The sequence below is a fragment of the Carassius carassius genome, chromosome 8 (assembly GCF_963082965.1).
Source record: "Carassius carassius chromosome 8, fCarCar2.1, whole genome shotgun sequence".
Taxonomy (NCBI): Eukaryota; Metazoa; Chordata; class Actinopteri; order Cypriniformes; family Cyprinidae; genus Carassius; species Carassius carassius.
The window spans coordinates 28,737,467-28,753,742 of record NC_081762.1 but is presented as its reverse complement, the minus strand read 5'-3'; the positions used below and the strand labels follow the sequence as shown (position 1 = coordinate 28,753,742).

At 36.7% G+C, this 16,276-nt stretch overlaps 1 protein-coding gene across 1 annotated transcript; it reads left to right on the top strand.

The window, feature by feature from the left end:
* Positions 1-1,045: 1,045 nt before the first annotated feature.
* LOC132145686 (ras-related protein Rab-39B-like) lies at positions 1,046-5,547 on the top strand. Its single transcript, XM_059556885.1, has 2 exons — positions 1,046-1,389; positions 3,636-5,547. The coding sequence occupies exons 1-2, from the start codon at positions 1,061-1,063 to the stop codon at positions 4,060-4,062; spliced, it is 756 nt and encodes a 251-aa protein (XP_059412868.1). The 5' UTR covers positions 1,046-1,060; the 3' UTR covers positions 4,063-5,547.
* Positions 5,548-16,276: the final 10,729 nt, after the last annotated feature.

Here is a 16,276-nt window from a genome sequence, read left to right as displayed (position 1 = left end):
TTTTTAACATTACATGGTATTTATAAGCATATTCAGCACCGACAGCCCCGATGACGTCACGTGTACTTCAGCACCACGGACAAAGCCAGAGCAGACTCCGCTTGGACCGAGCCAATATAATCTCCAGAAACCGCAAAACACTCAGAAACACATTCATACCTCGGCTGCACAATCTGGTCTGATATTTGGCTCTTGTCATTTGCATTGTGTTACCAACAACAGTTACAAAGCGAGACACCAACCTATCCACGTCACACAGCGCAGCTCTCATAGTGAATCGAAAAAAAATAAAAAAATAAATACATAAAATATATATATTTTTCTGCCTTCGCTGATATATCATATATATCATAACTACCTAGATGTATTCATTAATTTGGATTGTAGGATTATAACCCTTTAAATGCCAGTTTGATTGGATAATATAATGCCACTGTTTATTAATATTATTAATTTTAACAAGTTTTTGGCGTTCAAACATTTTGGATTATTATAGCAGTCTTGGTTAGCTGTCAATGATTAGTATTTACAAAAAAAAAAACAAAAAAACATTACACCTACACATTTATAATAACACAATTGCAATTCAATAAGACTTATTATTTATTTATTTTTTTTTATTTTTTTTTGCCCAGCAGAAGCAGGATAATAATAATACTAATAATCAAAGAAGGCTTAATAATGTTTTAATGGAAAAAAATATATATACATATTGGAGGATGAGTTGTTCACTCTGATTATTATTAAACACATGCTATTAATTATTAAACATTTCGTTTTTAGCATTGTTGTTTTATACGAGCGACTTTACCCTCATTACTCCGCGTCACGCACTGTTTGTTACTAAAACCCCCGTAGTTCACCGTTTCTCGTGGCTTATAGCTTTATAAATATGTATTCATATTACATAAACACACTAGGCCTGCTCGTATCACATATGGTGGAAACAGCTTGATATAACGACATGTAATTCTGAGAAACATGTTTCGCTTTCTCCAGAGATCACATGAAAGTGCTTCACTCCATTTACTGTAGTAACACATTATTCAGAAGGAGTGGGATGCGATGGGCGTCACGTGACTGCAGCACATCACCTCACCTCCTCCTCCACACACTCAGTGTAAACACCGCTTTGTCTCTGAGCCTGTGGCTGCAGCTCTGCACTCGCCATGCCATGGATGCTTTATGGCAATACCAGTTCAGGATCATTTTACTGGGGGACTCGACGGTGGGCAAATCATCTCTGCTCAAGAGGTTCACGGATGGCGTCTACAGCGACGTCGCGGACCCCACGGTCGGCGTGGACTTCTACGCCCGCTCTCTAGACATAGAGCCTGGGGTTAAAATCAAGCTACAGCTATGGGACACAGCCGGACAGGAGAGATTCAGGTCAGACTTGTGTTGTATTGGTATTATGTTGGTCATATGTCTCCATGCATAGTGCTATAAACAGAATGTGTGCATCACTATATGATTTCATCACATTTTGCGATGCCATTGGTTGTGTAATATTGTGCAGAGCACGTATATTTATCCCATTATATCAGAATGCATCCCTTTAAATGAGTGTTTGATCTATCATTTACCTGCTGGGTGCTGTGTAATAGGGTTGACAGGCCCAGGACTGTTTCTGAATGAGTTAAAGGGGCGCATCTCATTGATTTGTTCCAGCATCACCTGTTTGGACTCTGTGATGAGCATGTGTTTGGTTTATTACTGTCTCTGATCTGTTTGCCCTATATTTCGAAGCACTGCCTGCCTGAGGGGAATCACAAACATCCATCCTCTCGATGCTTTAAAGAACGGTTCATGAAATACAAATCAACCAGCGGAAAAGCCTTTCTTGTTTTTATAATCTGAATGATCAGACACACACTGAACTGTCTGATTCCCACAAATGATAGAATGCTGTATGCACAGGAAAATTGGACACACATTATTTAGTCCTTTTTTTCCAAGTATGTAATCTATTAGGATTAAATGTGTGATTAAAATTAATTTCAGTAAAGTCGGATTCTAGGTTTATGGAGCCAGTGTTTCTGACAAAACAAACCGATGCAGATGCAAAATGTATAGGCCCCATAGCATAGATGGACACATTGCTTGAATGTGTGCTAGTGCTATTGTCACACAGTGAAGGATACAAAGAAATAAGGAATGCATTCATTTCTAGCCACAGTACCCTCCTGAAGACGGTTTTGTATGTTTAATATTGCCCTCCTGATAGATTTTTGTGTCTTTATTATGCACTTTGTTTATTCTTTTAAATGCAATTTTGCAGCTTAATCTTATATATGACTAGATTTTTCATACTTGAAATGTAATTTTTTCGATCTTGCAAAATCTATCTAATAATTTAGCTATACTGAAATGTCCACAAGGTATCCAGAAGTTATGTATTATACAGTGAATACAATCAGCATGTGTTTCTTGTTTCAGGTTAAGGAACAAAATAGAATATTATGGGTTCAATAATAACAGTAATAGTAATAATAATAATAATTTAAACAGTATTACAGCTTGAACAATACACTAGTTTTAACAGAAACAAATGTAAGGGATTTTATTAAATTCTTCAAGAGATTCACATTTTCAGCACTTTCTAATGGCATTTACTTAAAACTGTTTTGCGTTTTTGCAATTCGTATGAATTTGTACAATCTCAATCATACATTTTGTAGATTGTACAAATTCACTACCTTGTTAATTTAGATTTTCTCATGAGATCGGGTTGAACATTTATGCTTCAAAATCCTCCAAAATTGGTCTCATTTACTTTTAACACAAGTGCTTCACTGCAACCTTGAAATGTGCTGCTTTTTCTCAAGAAAATAGTTGAAATAATTGAAACATTAAGCAACAAATGCTGCTGAACTTGTATGGAACTATGGTCGCAAAACTTTTGGAAAGTTCCAGAAATCGTCCGCCTTTTTGCAACCCTATATGGAACCCCAAATATTTCTGTACAGTTATATGCATTTAAAGGGGTTTTTAGGGTCTTAATGCAAAATCTGTAACATACTTTGGTTTAAAACAACAACCTTTTTACCATGTCAAAAAAAGCTCTGTTCACTGTTAGATGTTTCGGTGCATGTTCCTTTAAATGCTAATGAGCTCTGCTCACCCCGCCCCTCTCTTCCATGTGATATGAGACTGTAAACTTTAGCCACATTCTTCATGAAACTTGCTGACTAGAACATTATTAGGAAAGGTTGATTTTCAAATATTCACACACACACACACACACACACACACACACACACACACACACACACACACACAAAAACCTTATACTCACTTCCTCTGATATTTGCAATGCCTCTGGGCAGCTCAAACAAGACCAAGTCCTATCTAAATGATAAATAAAAGCCAAGAATCTAAGAGTGTCTTGATTTAAGAAAGGGGATATTATTTACAAAAAATAAAAAAAGCACTGGGTGGATTTTTATTAATATACGTAGTGTAGCTGTGTACACACACTGCCAACACACATTTATGTTGAAACTGTGTGAATTCACTGAATTCACTGTAAAAGTGAATTTTGCATCTGATGACCCCTTTAAGAATCTCTAGCCATGATTTGCTGCATTTAATTATAAGAGTCTTTAAATTTCTCATCTTCTTCATCCCGTCAGGTCCATCACTACTTCGTACTATCGCAACTCTGTGGGCGGCCTCTTAGTCTTCGACCTGACGAACAGGAAGACCTTCGATCACGTGCGGGAGTGGCACCGAGAGGTCAGAGAGCACATCCTGCCTCATCACATGGTCTACATCCTAATCGGCCACAAGAGCGACCTGAACCGCGACCGCAAGGTGACTCGGGACGAGGCCGAGCAGCTGGCGGACGAACTTGGCATCCGCTACGTGGAGACTTCGGCCAAGTGCAACAGCAACGTGGAGCGTGCTTTCGAGCTGCTCACACGGGACATCTATGAGCTGATGAAGATGGGCGAGATCTCCACTCGCGACGGATGGGACGGGGTCAAGAGCGGCCTCACCCCTAAAGTTCTGTACCCGGCCGAGGAGGAGGCGGAGCGAGAAAAGAGCTGCAACTGCTGACTCCCACAAGCCACCTGCAATCGCTCACCTGTGTATCAGTCGGTCGTCGCTTTCACTAACTTGTCTCATCATGATCACTGCCTCAGGCCTGGACCGCTGCGCTTACCTTGCTGTCGCTGTCTGAGGCTGATGGTACAAGCCTCTCAAAGGTGTAGTATATTTGGGCTTGAATGGACTAAATTGTTGGAGATCACATCATGTTCTGAAGTTTGCACCAATCTTGTGGATAAAGTGCAGATAAAGGATTTTAGAGTGTAGTTGTACTTCACATCCTCTGGAGCTTATATGGTTTATTTGGCTTGCTCCTTTCCCTTAAACCGCTATTACTATAGTACAGTTAACATTTAGAGAGAACATATCATAATTGCAGTCTTATCTACACTTAAATACTTCAAAGACCCTATCATATGGCTTGACTACATGGTTTTCTTTCCTGTGTTGACATTTCTTATTGACACAGGAAGTTGTAGACGGACAAATGAATTGTCCTTAAAAAAAACCTATGTCCAATAGACATTAGTTTGTGTCGGTGTCATGAGCCATGCTACTTTCTGTTGCTAGTCAGTGGCTGGTGGTATTAGGAGAAGGACATCTGAGAGCATGATCTTTTCCCAGTAGCAAAATATTGTAAAGTGTGTGTATTTAATAGGTTTTTAGGACTACACATAGCACATAAATGCCATCTATATTCATAAGAGCCATGGACTGAAAGCCACAAAACTCTTTAAATAAGACGAACATGTAAAAGTGAAAACTGGCTGGTAGACACAATTTATTGGTAAAAAGGCAAGACTAAGGGGCCGTTCACACAGAATGCATTTTACCATTCCAATGTGCTACTTTTCTATCGTGTTTCTATGTAAACACACGCTAAACAGTCATGTATGACCATTGCGCTTGCTTCTTTTACACTGCCTCGCTTGAGCGCTGAGTTTTAAAACTCTGTGTCAAGTAAAAAGTATTTCAGTTTTTAAACAGCACTGTTCGTCAATGTCAGTTCCAAAACAGTGGACCAATCAGAAGCCCCCGGAGGCGGAGCAAGCGTTATGAGCTTTTGTGTACAGTAGCAAGTTGGCATGGCAATTTCTTATCAGAACCTGTTTCTTAAAATAAAAAAATCCTTATTACATCACATCTCAAAAGCGCGTCTCAAGACCCTTGCGTTCTCTGCTGTTTTATTTATTTATTTTTTATTTCAAACCATTCTAGTGTTTTTAAATGCAAAGACACATTCTCTATGAATGCCCCCCCAAGGTGGTTTTTACATGACACTGTTATTATCAACTAAAAATGGAAAACATTTTATTCATTTGGGTTTGAAAACATATTTGAAAAAAGTGTTTCAAAGTGTACGTTTTTTGGAAACAATAGCATTGTTGTCTCCATGTAAACTGTAAAAATTCACATTTTAAAAAATGATGACATCCAATGTTGCCAGATTGGAAATGTCCAAGTATCGTACCAGAAGCTCAAAATAATCATATTTGGGGGAAAAAAAATTAATTATCACCACACAAGTCAAATGTAAGGAATACAGCTATTTTTCCAAACCAACACCATTTGACATTTGACATGACCTGCAAATTACCACACTAGATAAATAACTAGGCGTACCTTACACCAAACCCTAACCCTAACCCAAAAATCAACAAAATACTATATAACCCATTATAATCAGTGACGCTACTCTGGATGCGTTGAGACATGACGCGACACGACACATCCCCGACAGTAAACTGATGCCTCGTTCTGTTTATGACACAAAGTTCAAATTATTCAAAGTAACAGTTGCTTTGTCACGTACAATGCAGACAGACTTTAGCTGTATGAGTATATACGATTCTGATTACAATCGCCAATTGTCACTAAATTCTGAAATTATTGTACATTTATGGGATTTATTTCATTACTGATCATAGATCGTACAGACGTCAAAATTATCGTACAAATAAGATAATTATCGTACATCTGGCAACACTGGTGACATCATGAGCATGTGCATTATTCAGTGTTCAGTCATATTACAGAAAAGCAATCTTTGTCGTGTAAACATACCCTAAACTCTCCCTCAAACTGATCGCTGGGTCTGCAAACGTAATTTTGCACATTCAACAATCCATTACTCCTTAATTGGTTAGTCCACTCAAAATAAGAATTCTGTCATTAATTACTTTATTACCCTCATGTCATCGTGGTACTGTCATGAATGTGCATCAAAAACTGGCAAGGAAGAGAAGAAATTCTTGATTAAAGCCATTATTTATTTATTTATTTGTGCACAAAACGTATTCTAGTAGCTTTGTAACAGTACAGTTGATCCACTGATGTCACATGGACTATTTTAACGATGAACTCAATACATTTCTGGGCCTAGAGCATGGCACTTGCTTTGCTCTCTATGGAGGGTCAGAAAGCTCTCGGATTTCATCAATAATATCTTAATGTGTCTTTTGAAGATGGACAAAGGTCTTATGGGTTTGAAACTACATGAGGAATGAGGAATTACTGACAGAACTTTTGGGTGAACTATTACAAAATACTATATCATTCAGAAAATAATTCTGAATGCAATCTACTGTAAAAGGTCATCTTGCCAATGGATACGCGAGTAATATTTAGTAATATCTTTTAATGCAGTATTCATTTTCTAAGACAATTAGCTGTAATCATGTCTCATATGCTCTGTTGTAAAATCTAGTGATATGCCGTCCTCGACAGCATGATGCATTCCTGACACAAAGCCTGCTCCAAAAGATAGTCAGCAACATTATGCCACCATTGAAATCACATATTATTACTACATCTCATTCAATGCTGGAAAATATCAACTGAAATAAATGGACTATTTTACCCAGTATTTGTGGTGCTATGTATTGCCTGTGCTTATTAGAGTATCACTGCATGCAAACAAGTCTTAAACTAATTTCCACCTCTGTGTACCGTTACAGTTGAATAACTAATGACGATCCAATGGTTCGGATGTCACCTTACACCCAAAGTATCAACAGTTTTGACTTGAAAACTTCGGAGAACATTGGAGTATTGCCACCTGAGCAATCTGGCAATGCTTGCACCATGCTGGAGATTAAATGTACACCACTCTCACTGTATGCATACTCTAGTGTACACTTAAAGGCTGAAGTATACGTTGAGCTCACTAGAGATTGGAACAGAGCAGCAGAGAAAAACAAAACATGCTCAAATACTCACAGTTCTCCTTATTAGAAAGATTCATGTACTACACCCATCTGAACTAAATGAGCTGATCACAGCACCACCTGCTGTGGTTTCCACTTAACAGCAATGTAACAAGTGACCAAAAAAAATCCCAAAGACTTGCTGGAAGTTCACACCAAACACAAAATCCATAACAACAACTATAACGTTTTAATAATCATTCGATTCCAATCAAAATCCACTTGACTTTAATGAGCTTGAAATTTGTGGCAGACGAAGATCTGCCTTGCGTTCTTATAATAGACAAAATGTCATCAGGCATGGATGTGGACGCTAATATAGCGATCCTTTTAGTTATAGTTATGATTCTTGTGTGTAAGAGGGACCTGAGCCATGTGGGCAGTGGGTTCAGTAAGACGTCAGACATGCTTGCTGAACAGAGGTTTGGAGGCAGCATTGCTCAGAGTCTTAGTTCCATCGTGTGTCGTCGGCTTTACTGGCTGTGCTTGTACACACGTTTCTGTACGACCAAAGGCATTGTAAATATCAGCAGGGCACGGTGTATTTACATGTCAGGTGGAAGCTAAAGGTTTGTGTGGCTTAACCACAGCTAAACATACTACACATACTCTAATTCAGAACCAGGATGACAATAGAGTATGAGAAAGTCTGTGCCAGAGGAACATCAGATTTGTACAATTAGTTATATATTATTATAGATTAATTAGTTGAAGTGTGAAATTCTCCTAAACTGCCAAATTATCTTCAGTAATAATATGTGACCTTGGATCGAAAAACCAGTCATAAGGTTTTTTTTTTTTTTTTTTTTTTAGTTATTATTTATTTTATTTTTTTATTGAGATTCATACATCATCCAAAGCTGAATAAATAAGCTTTCTATCAATGCATGGCATATCATACCAATTTGGCTGAGATAAAACTATCTGAAAATCTGGAATCTGAGGGTGCAAATAAATAAATATTGAAAAAAATGGCCTTTAAAGTTGTCCAAATGAAGTTCTTAGCAATGCTTATTACTATTTAATTACTATAAAATTACATTTTGATGTATTTATGGTAGGAAATTTACAAAATCTCTCCATGGAACATGATCTGTACTTAATATCCTAATGATTCTTGGCATAAAAGAAAAATACAATGTATTGTTGGTTATTGCTACAAATATACCTGTGCTACTTATGACTGGTTTCGTGCTCCATGGTCATATACAGCTAAACAAAGCTGATCGTATGCAGAACTGAGACTTCTCCTAACAGAAAATGAGACACAAATCTGTTGCTTTTGGTCCATGTGCTTTAGGACAATCACTCCTTTGCTCATTTTCACAGCTTTATTGTGCAGATGAAAAGCATCAGATGAATGTGAGTGAGGTCGCAGAAAACTGTGTATAAATGAGTGAATAAGTCCAACTTTTCATCCAACACTAGAACCTACAAGACACAGGGTTTATTTATATAGACGTTAATGTGTTGGATTAAGGCTAAATTTACCAATACAATTCACAGATGTAAAAATAGTCAAATGCAGTGCGAAAAGCCTCGTGGAAACATTTTCTGAACATGGCATTTGAAATTCTGATGGGTTGATTAAATTAGATTATTTTACCTTTGTAACATTTAAAGGAGTGTGTTTACATGTATACATATTCAAATAAAGATCCAAAGGACTGAAATATGTGACCACAATGCTGTTGTGTTGCGCTCACTGAACGGTTTTGCACAATTTGACTAGTTTCTATCGTAACTGCATTCATTAATACTTACTCATGGCATATTTAACTGCACATATTGCTTCTCAAGTACTAGTTCACATATGAATGCATTATAACAATGATAAAATCACTCATGGTGGTGCCAAATACATTGTACCCGCACCCTGGTGGTCAAAAGAGAACCGCTCAATGACCCCATTTGAATAAAATTGGTTGCAGGGAAATAAATCCAATAGCTAGTGTAAATGGACTAAGTTTATTGTGTATTATAGATAGAGAATAGAAGAGTTCAGTGTAACAGCAGGGCTTTCATTAGTAACCCACTGTCACATAAACACATCTGTAACAGGCCTTTAAGGGTTCATCACTGACGTGGATGAGCAGAGTGAACGGTATTGCACATTTAAATGTTAAATCAACTGTAATTATTGCTAATAGTAATGATACATCAAGCTCTGGGCATTGTAAACTGTCAATATATTTGCATTATGATTTGGTAAATGTCATATAAGATTCATTATGTTTAAATAAAATTAGAATTAAGATCAGTGCTCTCGGTCTCTTGTGGTATGTTTTGTGTTGTGTGTGTGTGTGTGTGTGTAAAAGATAAGCAGTTCAATATGATTTCACCTTTGTGCAAATGTATTTTGTACATGTGGACCTTTTTTGTGATTTATTCTTCAGGTAACATTGTTTCAACTATAACTATATTGCCTGTACGGTCATTCACAATTCTCTGCATTAATATGTTTTCAGATACCACTACAAACTGGATGGCTCCTCAAATAATGCACTATATAAGACCATAGAGGACATTTTTGGGCTCATCCAGTTGATCAACTGATTTATTTCAAAACACTGAATCATTCAGGAATCAATGTCCACTGCTGTGTTCAAGCAACATTACACAAACTGGCAATGATGAAATGTCTAAAAGTAGAGCTGTCCAACAGATTTTGTGTGCATTCGAACCAAAAAGAGTTTGCAGACAAAATTGCAAAGCGAGAAAATGTAATAAAACATGAATCAACATAGCATAGCATCACATTTGCTGTACATTAACTAGGTTTACAAAGCATTGTTTATGTTGGTAAGAATGCCAGTCTCTCAGTAATTACTGTGTTGGTCTATTTGCCTATAGCTTAGCCAGAGTTATAGCCTAGTTATGTTAGGAACCTGTGATATTTATGGCTGCCCTGAATAAAGATTCTTCTGGTCGACTAGTCATTCATTTTAAGCATTAGTCGACTAATCACTATAATGATTAATATAATGAGTAATCATTATAATGAGCTTTTAATTGCTTACATAGCCTACAAGCCTCAAGCACACACATAAAGCTTGCCACAGCACACCGGCAGAAGTAATGATCATGATTGTGTCTGAGGAAAACAGTAAAGAGGCTGCATTGAGATTTTAATAATGTATTGATACACTAGAGCTTTATCTTTTTTTAAGATTACAATAGCACTCACTCATCTCCGCAGATGCAACTCTATGCTTGTTTCATACAGATTACACCTCCTCCCGGTGACAGGGTGATGACGCTGACCTCAGACAGCGTGAGGAGATCCTTCAAATGTCCTGACAACATCCCTGGGCGTGTACTGAGAGACTGTGCAGCAGAACTCACTGATGTCTTCACAGACATTTTCAACATCTCACTGAGTCACTGAGCAGTTCCCACATGTTTCAAAACTACCACCATCATTCCAGTTCTGAAGAAGCCATCTCCATCCTGCTTCAATGACTACCATCCTGTTGCACTTACCCCCATCCTCATGAAGTGCTTTGAACGGCTAGTAATGCACCACATCAAGTCTGCCCCCCCTACCCCCCTCCCTGGACCCCTTCCAGTTTGCATATCGGTCCAACCGGTCGACCGATGATGCCATTGCCACTACCCTCCACTCAGCACTCACACATCTGGACAAAAAGGACTCATATGTCAGAATGCTGTTCATAGACTTCAGTTCAGCATTCAACACAATCATCACTCAACAGCTCATTTACAAACTGATCGAGCTGGGGCACAACACTTCGCTGTGCAACTGGCTGTTGGACTTTCTGACTGGAAGACCTCAGGCAGTACGGGACGGCAGCATCACATCCAGCACCATCACACTAAACACTGGGGCCCCCCAAGGATGTGTGCTGAGCCCCCTCTTCTTCACTCTGCTGACCCACGACTGCACACCATCACACAACTCCAACCTCTTTATTAAGTTTGCGGATGACACGACTGTTGTGGGTCTCATTAGTAACAAAGATGAGTCAAACTACAGAAGTGAGGTGAGCCGCCTGGCCGGGTGGTGCAGTGACAACAATCTCTCTCTGAACGTAGAGAAGACAAAGGAGATTGTTGTAGACTTCAGGAGTATGGCGAGTGGAATGTGACAGGATTACCTGCCGAAGTCGACAGTCGTGTACTTTTACATGTGAGAAGGCTATGTCGCCTCAACTGACGTCGCCTCAATTGACGCGTGATAAGTACGTCGCCTCAACTGACGTCTGCCAAAAAAAAATTCTAGGTACATCTCTGCATTACACTAACCCTCTAAATAATACATCATCATCTGAGGTGTAATTTTACCAAGTAATACAATGAAAGAGAACATGTTTTTCTATAATCCAGTGATATAAGTTAAAATAAGTAATATCTGAAGTATACTTTCATGCATGTAGTAATGTATTTGATTTTACTTAAGGGATGTATTTGTATTTTACTTAAAGGATAGTTCACCAAAATCAAGAACTTCATAATCAAGTAATCACTGAGAAATCATTTACTCATTTTCACATCTTTCCAAACCTGCAGGATTTTATTTCTTCTGTGGGACATAAAAGTTATTTTAAGACTTTCCTATAAACCAATACTTTTTCCATGTCCCTCAAACATATGATTTTTGGCTTCAGATAAGTATACAATGGCTCATTTCACTGAATATTACAAAAAACTATCATGACTAATATTTATAAAACATATCATATATGTATTCATTAAAAAAAAAAAAAAAAAGAGAGATAACATAAAAAACAGCCAAGTATGACCCATACTCAGAATTCGTGCTCTGTATTTAACCCATCCAAAGTGCACAGTGAACACACACCCGGAGAAGTGCCACTTTGTCACTTTAGTAGTTTATAAATGTATTTTCTGGTATTTTTTCCCCCCATTTAAATTTGTTGACTTCTGCTGTTTTCAGATTTCATTACTTAAACATTGTTCGTACTCTGCTTGCTCATGGAATAAAGCAAAGTATAAAAAATTGACACTGCTTTATTTAATATTGTGGGAAGAGGTCTTAAAGCCATCACAATTCACTGAATCATAATTTTGGATTGTGAGAAATCTATAAATGAAAAAAAAATAATACTAAGAATAAAAATCTAAGTATACTTTCATATTATGATCCAACTGTTTTGATGACTTAAAAACAAAATAGACAATTATTAAATATTTAAACTTGAGTAAAAGTCACAACAAGAAAACCATGTTATGTTTTAGATGAAAGTTTAATCATTTAATAACAAATATATTATCGGTTGAGGTTTTTGTAAATGTTTTACAATACAATCTTTAATCTTTAACTGTTATTTAATTAACAAAAGTACAAATAAAATAATTAAAAAAATTAAATATATTTTGTAAATATAAACACATTTTAATTTTGATGGCTGCAAAATAATAATAATAATAATTTAAAAAAAATAAAATAAAAATGAAAGTGAAAGAACACCTCCTGCATGAAAAATAATCAAATTAGTAAGTAACCCCTGAATGAAATAACCAAAAAATTATTTAAAAGCTTCGAATATCTCAGCTCTAATGAATGTAAGTAATATTATTTTTGGGCTTTATTTATTTTGCTCATAACTTTATAAAACATAAAACAAAAATAAATACCATTATTTAGATTCTCCTGATTAAAAAGAGCCCCAAATCACTATAATCCGTCATTATCTAAAGATATTCCTATGAAGTTATAACACGCATTAAACTACACAGGAGCTTGGCAAAAAAAAACAAAAAAACATCAAAGGTATCTGTAATGGCGATTTCGTTCATAACCTCATGAAATATCATATATCATAGAAAAAGACACGTCATTATTTGCAGAAAATCCATCATTGAGATCCTAAGATATCTCTCATAAAGCTATAATACATAAAAATTAATTATGACATGGAGCTGAGCAAAATATTAATTAATTAACTAAATAATATATATATATATATATATATATATATATATATATATATATATATATATATATATATATAAATCAGAGGTTGCACTCCTGCCAAACATGCATAGATCTTGAAAATTGACACATTCTTTTCAGAAAATTCTTCTGATTAATAATCCAAAATTTACCATGATCAGTCGACCAGATCGATAGATAGATATTCCTCATAAAGAAACATGCACATAATTGGATGTCATTATTTTCAGGAAATTCTCCTGATTAAAAAGAGTTTACCATAATCTGTCATAGATCTAAAGATATTCATCATCGAATTATAAACTCCCAAGTGTGCACATTGTGTAACTTTCTCGTGGATTTTTATGCTGGTCATATCATAACACATGCTCTGATTGTGGAAAATGTCATAATTATTTACAGCAGATTCTCACAATTGAAATGAGTCTAAAATCAAAACAACCCATTTCGTCTTTCATGTGAATAATACCTAAACCCATGAATTAAAGAAATCAGTTGGAAATATCCTTTGAACACTTGGCAAGCAGAATATAAAACCTAGAATGTTTCTGTATGTTATCTTTTATATAACTTATATAAATATATATAATTAAAGAAATTAAATATTTTTTTTTGTGCCATGTACCCTAATATGTCAGAAAACATCATACAGCTCAGTTAGTCGTTGTCATGTAATTTGAAAGGTCTCATAGTAAAATAAAACAAGTGTAATTATTTAGGAATTTAACTAAACCAAAAATTTCTAAACTTTCAAGGACTAAGAGAAAGGCTAGCTTGGTTCCAAAATGAAATGTTCTCCTACCTTATTTCAGACAGGAACCACTTTGGCAAGTTTACTTGAGTATATTGAACACAATTTATCTTTGGCGGTATGGTTCCTTATGGGGGTTCTTGCTCACAGAATAACTGAACATACAAGAGCTTTAACATTAACCCCCCGGAACCATGAATTTAGAAATAGATAACAATTAAGACTTTTAATAAGTCTTTAAAGCAAACAGTGATAATCATGTAGATGTGGCAGAGGGACGTCTATCCTGATGCCTGGTTATGAAGATGAGTGTCTCTCAGCAGTGAGGTCCATACCAGCTAAGATTTAGGAAGCCTTAGTGATCTGAAACAAAGAAGACGACAGCCAGAAGGTGCGCAGTAATGTGCTCATGCTTATAATGGGGAGGGAGGGAGGGTTGTGAGCCGTTGAGCATACTTACCAAGCAGTAGTGCCACGTGTATATATATATGTCCCGTGTCTAATAGGAGAGAGGTGGTGATTGGAGCGATTTGACAGATATCCGCATCAGCTGTTCACAGCCTTGCCTCCATGGCCTGACTGAACTAATGCTGCGCTCGATTTATCTTGAGATAAATATAAGAGAGATATAAAAAAATATCCCTTGACCATGCAAATTTCTCTTACATTTTATCATCTATTTCTCCACATGAAAATATTCAGAGGGCAAAGATTTTTCCCTCTAAAAATATAGAAAGATTTGTATCAAATGATACCATCCTTTTGACTCTCCTTGCTACAGTTTTTGAGTTAGGAGTCATTATTTTTGTGTATGTCAAAGCAAAAACAATACCTTCACTGAGGTGAAGCCTCAGGGCTTAAAGGGTTCAAACTGTCTATAATCAGAGTAAATTGGTAATAGGTCAGGTTATTGGATGGGGGTTTATCAGAGCAAGAGGCATGGGTGACTGGCATGTGTGAGGGTACACTGACATGGAGGCATTACATGTCATTGGTATTGTACAGAGACATATACTGCCATCAAGATGACATCTTTCAAGAGAAGTCCGTGGTTATTAGACAAAGACAACGCCAGCTCTCATTCTGTCATTTACATTTACATTTAATCATTTAGCAGACGCTTTTATCCAAAGCGACTTACAAATGAGAACAATAGAAGCAGTCAGGTCAACAAGAGAACAACAACAGTATACAAGTGCCATGACAAGTCTCAGTTAGTCTAGTATAGAACGCATAGCCAGGTTTTTTTTTTTTAATTAAAAGACAAGAAAATAAAAAGTGCTAGTGTTAGTTGGTTAAGTGCAGGCCTTAGCCGTTTCTTGAAAATGAGTAAAGAAACGGCTAAAGACTCATCTTTTTCGCCTGCACTTAACCAACTAACACTAGCACTCTCTCATTCATGTGCTACAACAGCATGGTTTGGTAGAGACAGAGTGAATGTGCTAGATCAGTCCAGATCTGTCTCCTATATTGAACATCAGGAACCCTAACCCATCATGAAAAGTCATACTATACTGTCAGCGCACCATAGTTATGCAAATTAAGTAGATCATCGCGTTTGATTCAATTTATAAGGATTAAAACTTCTCGAAGCACATTTGGGTTAAAATCAATCCCATGGACAATCCCCACGCCATCTAGTGGACAACATTAATATCACAGCCTTAGCGTCCCAAATATTATAAATGAATAAACCTAAGCATGTTTGCTTAGAACGACTTTGTTCTCGACGCAATTTAATGTTAAAGATCGAATGTCTAATGAATATCTATTATAAATACAACTTTATTTCTGTTAAAATTACACTCTGTCAAGATCACAAGGAAACAAGAAAGAAATGTAATTCAAGCAGAAATCATGCATTTCCTCTCAGTTTTCCCTACTTTTTGTAGCATCCAAGCAAACTGAACATTAATGTGCTGTACTTCAACACCAACTTAACAGATAAACAGAATTTATCAAACATAAAATAGACTTCATGCAGTAATTATTATGCACTATTACCACGTTTTGGGAAATATCTAAATAACAACCTGTTACAAATGCATCTACTGTAATGCAAACTTTACATTTCGTGTAAAGCGACGTATATTGAGACTACGTATATATCAGGCGTCTTGTGAGGCGACGTAGCTAGTTCAGACGTACTTAGTACACGTACTATTTTTGATACATTTCTTACGTACGCCGTCGTCACGTCGCCGCCTATGATTGGTTCCAACAGTGACGTCGCCGTGACGTCGCCGCGGGTCTGTCTTCTGACGTCTCTATCAATCCCATTCAAAAATTCACACGGTCTGACGGCGACGGAAGGGTAGACTGCTCCTT